At 39.0% G+C, this 9,661-nt stretch overlaps 1 protein-coding gene across 1 annotated transcript; it reads left to right on the forward strand.

Annotated features, from left to right (window-relative positions):
* The first annotated feature begins 5,173 nt into the window (after positions 1 to 5,173).
* On the forward strand, positions 5,174 to 9,380 carry LOC113085673 (cysteine dioxygenase type 1). The gene is made up of 5 exons (XM_026255238.1): positions 5,174 to 5,393; positions 6,061 to 6,138; positions 7,414 to 7,571; positions 7,656 to 7,825; positions 8,796 to 9,380. Exons 1-5 carry the CDS (start codon positions 5,224 to 5,226, stop codon positions 8,823 to 8,825), a joined length of 606 nt encoding a protein of 201 aa, XP_026111023.1. The 5' UTR covers positions 5,174 to 5,223; the 3' UTR covers positions 8,826 to 9,380.
* Positions 9,381 to 9,661: the final 281 nt, after the last annotated feature.

Below are 9,661 nucleotides of genomic sequence, written 5' to 3' on the forward strand. Positions count from 1 at the left end.
TTTTTTTTCAGGCTCAATACTTCATACATACTTACCAAGGGGAAAATTAAACATTGTAACACAGCTGAAGTGCCTCCAAAGAGAATTTGTTCCCTAAGACGTATTTTACATGTCTCAACTCTTTCTGAGTATGGTAATTTTACAAAACTCAACACATGCAGGTGGGGAGGGCAAGCGAGAAGCTATCATTTCTACACAGTTTATGAGATATGACGCGTTCAGAACTGCCTTAATTATACGTGGCATTGATTCAACAAGGTGCTGAAAGCATTCTTTAGAGATGTTGGCCCATATTGATAGGATCGCATCTTGCAGTGGATGGAGATTTGTGGGATGCACATCCAGGGCATGAAGCTCCTGTTCCACCACATCCCAAATATGCTCTATTGGGTTGAGATCTGGTGACTGTGGGGGCTATTTTAGTACAGTGTACTCCTTGTCATGTTCAAGAAACCAATTTGAAATGATTCGAGCTTTGTGACATGGTGCATTATCCTGCTGGAAGTAGCCATCAGAGGATGGGTACATGGTGGTCATAAAGGGATGGACATGGTCAGAAACAATGCTCAGGTAGGCCGTGGCATTTAAACTATGCCCAATTAGCACTAAGGGACCTAAAGTGTGCCAAGAAAACATCCCCCACACCATTACACCACCACCAGCAGCCTGCACAGTGGTAACAAGGCATGATGGATCCATGTTCTCATTCTGTTTACGCCAAATTCTGACTCTACCATCTGAATGTCTCAACAGAAATCCAGACTCATCAGACCAGGCAACATTTTTCCAGTCTTCAACTGTCCAGTTTTGGTGAGCTCGTGCAAATTGTAACCTCTTTTTCCTATTTGTAGTGGAGATGAATGGTACCCGGTGGGGTCTTCTGCTGTTGTAGCCCATCCGCCTCAAGGTTGTGTGTGTTGTGGCTTCACAAATGCTTTGCTGCATACCTCGGTTGTAACTAGTGGTTATTTCAGTCAAAGTGTCTCTTCTATCAGCTTGAATCAGTCGGCCTGTTCTCCTCTGACCTCTAGCATCAACAAGGCATTTTCTCCCACAGGACTGCCACATACTGGATGTTTTTCCCTTTTCACACCATTCTTTGTAAACCCTAGAAATGGTTGTGTGTGAAAATCCCAGTAACTGAGCAGATTGTGAAATACTTAGACCGGCCCGTCTGGCACCAACAACCATGCCACGCTCAAAATTGTTTAAATCACCTTTCTTTCCCATTCTGACACTCAGTTTGGAGTTCAGGAGATTGTCTTGACCAGGACCACACCCATAAATGCATTGAGGAAACTGCCATGTGATTGGTTGATTAGATAATTGCATTAATGAGAAATTGAACAGGTGTTCCTAATAATCCTTTAGGTGAGTGTAGATTGTTTACAAGTGTCAAAGGCTTCTGGTGAATCATTATCATTGAAAAGGGACTCTCTGTGCCATGTCAAATCACTGTCAGTTCAATCTGAAGGAGCTCCAAGAAGATGTTCCTTCTTGTTTCCCAATTAGTGTAATGCTGAGCTGTATATGAGGTTCAGCTTAATACACTCATGTTGTTGCATCTTGGAGAATGTGAGTTCATGAGAGATGTCTTTGTCTCCCTGTAACTGTCTTGCCAATTTCTCACTGCGGTATTCAGGATTAGGAAAACCTTGATTTCCCAATGTCGTCATGTACAAGTTGCACATGGATCTTAGCTGGACAACCTCTTTGCATTCAATCACATTCCTAAGAATGTAATCCTTGACCACACAATATGACTTGTTAAGTGCTGCTATCTTCTGGGCCTGCAGGCTGTCAGTGTTGTCTGCTGCCTTTTCTACTCTCTCTCTTCCACGCTCATGGGTTTGGTACTCTGTGTTGAAGTTGTTTCTGCATGATGGATAATACTTAGCTTCCATTGCAAATAGGTCCTTGCCCTGCACCTTGCGATAAAGAGCCTCTTTCTTTAATTCCTGTGCCCTAGGTTCAATAACTTTCCAGCCTGGTTCCTTGTGTTTCCAACTCTGAAACTTTGTAAGCTCTTCAGTCTTGCCCTTGAACTTGGATTTTGCTTTGTCACAGAAAACACTGATTGGGAAACAAGAAGGAACACCTTCTTGGAGCTCCTTCAGATTGAACTGACCGTGATTTGACATGGCACAGAGAGACCCTTTTCAATGATAATGATTCACCAGATGTAGAAGCCTTTGACACTTGTAAACGATTTATTTTCCCTGTAAAGCTTTTATAGCAATATTGGTGATAGCCAATTGTATCCAAAGACAAGTCCTCTAATTTCAATGGAATCTGTTCACAAATATCCCTCCTGTGGTCTGGTGAACTGATGTCTTCACAGAGTCTCATCTCATATCCCCCACCCAACTAAGCTACCAACACTGCTAGTCAAGAATACAGATTCGATTTCCGAAAGCCTGTGATTATAGTAAAAACTGTTGAAAAATCACTTTAAGTTATGACTACAAAGGTATATCTTGATTATAGTTTCAAATACTTACTGAAATTTTTCCAAAAGAGAGAGCAATGGGAGATGGCGATCTGCAGGTATGAACCGACGACCACCAACTGCAAAGCCCCAAAAATCTTAAACTTGCAGTTTATGCTCAGTCAACTTTTTGGATCTTTTTGGATTTTTTTGTAGTTTTTTATTTATTTATTTATTTATTTATTTATTTAATTTATTTAAGTTAATTTGCTTTGTTTTGTTAACTTCAAAAGTAAAACTATTTTTAATATCTTCAGGTTCAGGCAAGGTGAAGTAAAAGGTTCAAATAAACCCTATTTCAGGATTTAAGTATAATAAAAACACTGTCAAATGAACCTTTTTTGCTCTTTTTGATCACAGATGGTCAAGATGTTATAAAACATGACAAATAAAAATTTCTGGGGTCAGAATTGTATTGAAAAATGTGTCCATTTGTCTCCGTGAGTTGTTTACATCAAAAGTTATGCCACTTTAAATCATATTTAGATTTTTCGGGTTTGGTGCAAAGGGTTAAAAATCAAGCATTTTGGGATTATTTCAGCTTGGTACCCAATTTAATCTTATAATAGACACTTGAATGATAATGAAATAATATGTTGTGGGAAAAAAATCACCCTATGCATTTGAGAAAACGAAAAAATAGTTGATCCTCTACACATCTTTGTCCATTTTTTTGCTATTTTTGTCCAGAAATAAGGTCAATATGTTGTCAAATGTCAAAAATAACCAGTTCATTAAATTCCTGGGGTCAGAATTTTATGGGAAAATGTGTTCATTTGTCTCTGTATGTTGTTTACTTCTAATGTTATGCCACTTTCTATTTCACTTTTTGATTTTTCGGGTTCCTGTCGGGTGCAGCAAAGGGTTTTTACGGGTGGGTGTGTGAATGTGGGCACATATTCTGGGTAATCACTGGCAGTGTGAAAGTGACCAATCTAGCGACCCGGGAACAATTGCGGGGACACATTACCCATGTATTTCCCGGAATCGCAGTGTGAAAGGAGGTATTTTGTATTCATGTTGTCAGTGACTAGGAGAGGTGTTCTCTTGCCTGACCTCCGTTGAATGAGAAACGAACAGGGGAAAAACTCCACTTCAGACAAACTCCACATCCACTGATTGCGTAACCAACACGGACCCATGGAAACTCAAAGGTTTAGGGGCCAAAACGAACTCCCCCAGAAAGTTCACTTTGGTCAGCTGTTTCGAACTGATGAAACTAACTTTGTTCCGGCCTGATCGAAATGACGTCATATCAGTTCGTTTTTCGATTTTGTTTGATGTATATGGAGGCCTTAAATGAGCATGCAGTCTAGCTAGTGTTCAAGCGCTCATAACTCATCTTATAATCAATGAAACTGTCCATACACGATATGATAAATTAATCTCTTAGTTGCTTATGATGATGGAATTCGCGAGTTTCAGTCAGAACAAAACTCTGGGGTTTCAGCGATGACTAATCTGAACGTCTCTGATTGGCTACTGCCTTCCTAAATGCAACAGAATCTTGTTTATTTTTAAAAACGCGTAAAAATTAAATATGATGTAACATGACTAGGTCAAAATTGAATACATCAATCGAAACTTCATTTTAAATACTATTATAGTTGTATTGAAAAACCAGGAGAAACTCCAAGAATATATATATATATATATATATATATATATATAAAAATTTTTTGTGTGTGTGTGTGTGTTTTAGGGGTCCCTTGATGATTATGGGATATCTGAGACCACCCCCCAATTAATACACTGGATAAAAAAGAATATTATGCAGATTTTTATTAAATATATATTAAATGGTATTTGGTTATTTGTTAATAGTAATTCATTACACATGCAGTTGTTTAGTTGCAGTTACACTTCCTGGCCAGCAGGAGTCGCCAGTGTGCGAAGTCTCGAACGCTTCTAACCAGTGAATCATTTTGTGAAGCAATTTGGTTCAGTTGATTTAAAGCTTTAAAATTATGGTTCTTCCAGTACTAGTGTTTATGAAGCTCGCTATATTGCAAAAATCATATTATAATCGCATTGTGAGTGTGCATGTAAACATAATCAATGTTTTTACCCTTTAAACGGGCTGGATTTATTTCCCCATTATCCACATGATGGCGCTCCAGCACAAATCACATGAATACACTTTATAACACACTCTGAAACAAATCTTTGTAATTAAATACAGTCAGTTGGCATTTGTTCACCGGCTAGGTTTCAGATGAAAATGTTTTATAAAATAAAATATTACTGATTTTATCTGTATGTGAAGTTAATTCAGAGATATAACTACCAGTAAATATGAAGTTAATAATGTGTTTTGAAAAAAAGTTAAGCCACTGAATATAAAGCGGGTCAGTCCAAACTCTAACTGGGGAGGGGGGCGTTGATAAAGCCAATAAACAAACAAAACAAAATTATATTTATTGTCTCTCATATGTTCGTTTGTTAAAGCATCAATTGTTTATGAAGGTCTTCTTCATAGCTGACAGTGTAGGTTTATCAGTGAGGTGCATCAGTGGGCGGACCCTGCGTCTGTGCGCCAGTGGTCTCGTCCATCACAGTTCAGCTGGAGATATAAAGACTGAGCTCCTGCAGAGAGACTCAGACACACACACACTCTCTCTCTCTCTCAGTGTCAGAAACACACTCTCCCTCTGTGAGACACACTCTCTCTCTCTCTCTCTCTCTGTGAGACACTCTCTCTCTCTCTCTGTCACACACACACAGCAGCGCTGGAGATGGAGCACACCGAGCTCGTGAAGCCTGAGTCTCTGGAGGATCTGATCCAGACTCTACACAAGATCTTTGAAAGCGACAGAGTCAATGTGGAGGAGGTGCAGAGCATCATGGAGTCCTATGAAAGTAAACCTCACGAGTGGATGAAATACGCCAAATTTGACCAGTACAGGTAATTATATTATTATTATTATTCTCAGATTAATTGTGTGTAGACAGTTATTTTGCCATAGTTCATGCATTTAAGTCTTATAATCCCAAGGGTTGGTTTTTTTTTTAACTTATTTAGTTTTACAGATAACTGAGAAATGCAAATTAAATTAACATTAGAAAGATTTTAATTAAGGTTTAACTTAAGGTGAACTGGGCTTAAATGAGTTTACTTTTACTCCAAACATAACTCAAATAGTTTTCTCCTTTATATCAGAGAAAAGCGCATTAATGTTTCTCGCTCCACTTCAACCAAAAGTCCAGTTCTCTCTTGTTTTTGTCTGGATGCGATGCTGGAGTTTTTCCCCCGTTGATGTTTTGTATGTGGGCGGGGCCTCGTCTGAGAGGGCGGGGTCGAGGCGGGCCAATCAGAGCTCGGCTCCCGGCGCACACCCGCTCAATCCTTCAGCTGCTTTCTGGGACTTTCTCTCGATCTCTCTCTGTTCAATGAAACGAACATGAATATTAATGACCACGGTGACGTCAGCAGGACGCGTTGCATTGACCAGCAACAACAACAACAATGACAGTAGCTGTCATAACGAATGATTATTAGCATCCAGGAAGGATGAATGATTAAAGAAAAAGTATTTTCATTGAACTAAAGTCATTTTACTGTGTGCTTCCAGATACACCAGGAATCTCGTTAATGAGGGAAATGGAAAGTTCAACCTGATGATCTTGTGCTGGGGTGAAGGACACGGCAGGTACCTGATGTTAAATGAGTTCGGTCTGACCTGCAGAATCCTGAAATCATGTGTGGATCAATAACTGAACACACGTCAATCAATCAGAGATATTAACAGACTGATAAAGACCTGATAGATAGTAGAGTCCAATGTCTTGTGATTAGGGAAGTCATAAAGACAGATAATATTCCCAAAGCCTTTCATAAATGCACTGATAAAATAATGCTCATAAAGCATAAGTGATTATTCCCTGAGGAATATGAAGAAAATAGCGTGTTAGGATGACCGAGCTGTTGTTAATATTTGTTCATGTCCACCTAATTCAGCTTAAAATCTTCAGCTCATCTGCGGCCTTACATGTTAATAATTTCATCTAATTTTTTTTTTTTAAATCTTGTCTAGATGAATCTCGTATAAGAGTCAGACAGAAACAATTTCAAAGCACTGAAAGTTTAATACAGCTTTGCTTTTTTTACCTGTGCATTAGAATGTGTCCTTTTCACACACACACACACACACACACACACACACACACACACACACATGGAGAAGAACATGAATAACACAAAACTTTAAAATATACATGTTTGAAAAGAAGTAGGAAGAAGCAAAGGCTTATGTCTATCACACATTTTTCTCCATGATTTACAGAAAACACTAAAATGTCATTCAGTGTAATAATAATAGTTTATAAACCGAAAAACATGAAAAAGATAAGTGCAACTTTTTATTTCTGACATTTTGTCTCAGAATAGTTATATAAACTCACAGTTGTAAGAGAATAATAGTTTGTGAGGGGAAAAGTCATAATTATGAGATAAAAATTCACTATTACTTGATTTTTTTTATTTATTTTTATATTCCATACCAGAATCATTCATTAATGATAATCATTAAAAATGAACACATTAAAGACTGTGTTAAAGGGTCAGAGTTCAGCCCTAAAATACTAACTTAATGTCATTTAAAATCTTCACCAATCTTTGCCTTCACACTTCTAGATCTGACTCATTTGTCATCAAGATTTTTATAGTAGACTTTAATATGATCGTATGTTTATATATATAGCACAGGTCCGAATAAGTATGTGTCATTTTCACATATATATCTGTCATGCTGAATGAGGATGGACATTATTTCAGCCATAATTTGACTTTTTATTTTCACAGATGTTATTTGAAACATTAAAGTAGACATGCATTTAATATGATTTGAGTGTGTATGAACTGGTTTGGTCTTTGACCCGTAATAACCCGAAGACGCTGAGTGTGCCTGTGTTTGGCTCGATTGCAGCAGTATTCACGATCACACGGACTCACACTGCTTCCTGAAGCTGCTCCAGGGTCAGCTGAAGGAGACGCTGTTCGACTGGCCCGACCGCAGGCTGCAGGGAGGCATGACGCAGAAGTCCCAGCGGGTTCTGCTGGAGAACCAGTGCGCTTACATCAACGGTGAGAGGGTCAGCGGGACTCCTGAAGAGCACTGAACATCAGTGTGTGCTGAGTCTCTGACCGGATTCACTCACTGTGTTTCAGACTCCATCGGGCTCCATCGAGTGGAGAACGTGAGTCACACGGAGACCGCCGTCTCTCTGCACCTCTACAGTCCTCCCTTCCAGACGTGCCGGACCTTTGACCAGCGCACCGGTCACCACAACACCGTCAGGATGACCTTCTGGAGCAAGTTCGGCGAGAGGACGCCGTATGTAAGTCAATCTCTCGTTTCATCTTAATGCTGTGTTTTGATGCTCATTATGAGACGCTGCGTAGAAGAACGCTGGATGGACACAACATGATACACAGAAGATCTCATGCGCTCAATTATGATGGGTAAACTACGACGTGATAACCAGCCGATCGCATCTCAAACTTAGTTTTTATAATCCTGAATGATTTAGATTAATTATGTTTCAGAGATAATCTGAGGAAACTTTTATTATTGATACTTTGCACCAGTTTGGTGGGAAGTGATGATATCGTTATCTTCAAACATGGAACGAAGAAGGTGTTGATCTGCAAATGTTTTACGTCATATTAGAATTTTCTTCGTACGTTAAACTCTTAACTTCAGAAGACACTTTTAGTGCACTTTTAAATAAACTTACAATCACTAAAACTATTAAAAAATGTCTTGACATGAAAATAAATGTTAACTGAAATACAATAAATGTATTTTATTTTAACTAAAGAATATTAACATTTTTCTTTTTCATTTAGTTCACTTAAACTGAATACAAACTATACAGATGTTTAAAAATGAGAAGAACACAACAAAAAGACTGAGCAGAAGCGATCAGAATATTAAGAGACTCTATTAGCGTGTGGCTGATGATGCGTGAGCTGTGGTCAGATGAATGCGGTGAATGAATCCTGCTGGAGTTAATGTGTGTGGATCAGATGAGCTGTAAAGCTGTTATCAGTGCAGTTCTTCACTCGGTGTTCTCTCCAGCTCCTGCAGATGTGTGGAGGGTTTAATGTCTGCCAAACACACTCTTATCTCTCATTCAGAGCTTGCATAAGCTCACCTTGACCACAGCGCTGTCTGGACTGAAGGGTTTCGACATCAGCGCTGTGCTTTGATAAGATAAGATCGGAGCGCAGCTTTGAAGCCTGTCTTTATCTATTAATTGAGAGCTCAAGCTTTCATCTGATCACTTTTGTGTCGCTTTCTTTCAGGAATCCACCGTTTCACAGGAGAACAACTGAGAAGCACAAGAAGATTTCCACATTCAATCGATGTATAAAACTTGATCCAACTCTTTTTAAGATTGACAGCGGACAGCGGGAAGAGTTAATTCAAGCTGCTTAATCATGGCCTAGTTTAGCGCTGGCAGACGAGGCTGAATTATTTGAGCCGTGTGTCAGTCTGCTCTTTGTTGTTGAGAGGAGCCCGTTCTCCCAGCATTCCTGTGTAATCATGCTTTTGTACTGTTACGGGATGAGAGCTGTGGCCTGAAGTGTGTAATTTATGAGAAGAATCTGTTTGTTCGCTCGAATGAAAGCGCTGTCCCCGTCAACAACATCCCGCTTCAGCAGAACTCCAGCAATGTGTTTGTGAATCTCCACACACTCGCGCTTTATTCCAGATGAGCGTTTCAATGGAAGAGTTTATTTTTATGAATCCTGCCGTCAGTAATCAATGTCTCGTGAATTAAATATGGTCTCTGTATTTGTAAACTGGAGCTTTTATTTAAAATGAATCTTTCCTTGAAATTCATTTTTGTCTTAATGTTAAAGTAAATAAAACCTTTCCCAAATGTTGTTGTGTGTGTGTGTGAGTGTGTGTGAGTGTGTGTGTGTGTGTGTGTGTGTGTGTGTGTGTGTGTGTGTTCATCTGTTTATTTCTTGCATGTACACACATTTATCAAAGCCACTAACACATTCAGGTTATCAGTTCTTGTCTTCTCAGAAAGTGTTTTGTGATATGGATCAGAAGAATCTTGTAGAGAACTCGTTTCATCTTCACACGAGAGTCACACATTACACTGAACTCAAACTGAAACCATTGAAAAGATTATTAAACTGAAATAAAGTATTCAAAT

Source organism: Carassius auratus, unplaced genomic scaffold (genome assembly GCF_003368295.1).
Source record: "Carassius auratus strain Wakin unplaced genomic scaffold, ASM336829v1 scaf_tig00042157, whole genome shotgun sequence".
Classification (NCBI taxonomy): Eukaryota; Metazoa; Chordata; class Actinopteri; order Cypriniformes; family Cyprinidae; genus Carassius; species Carassius auratus.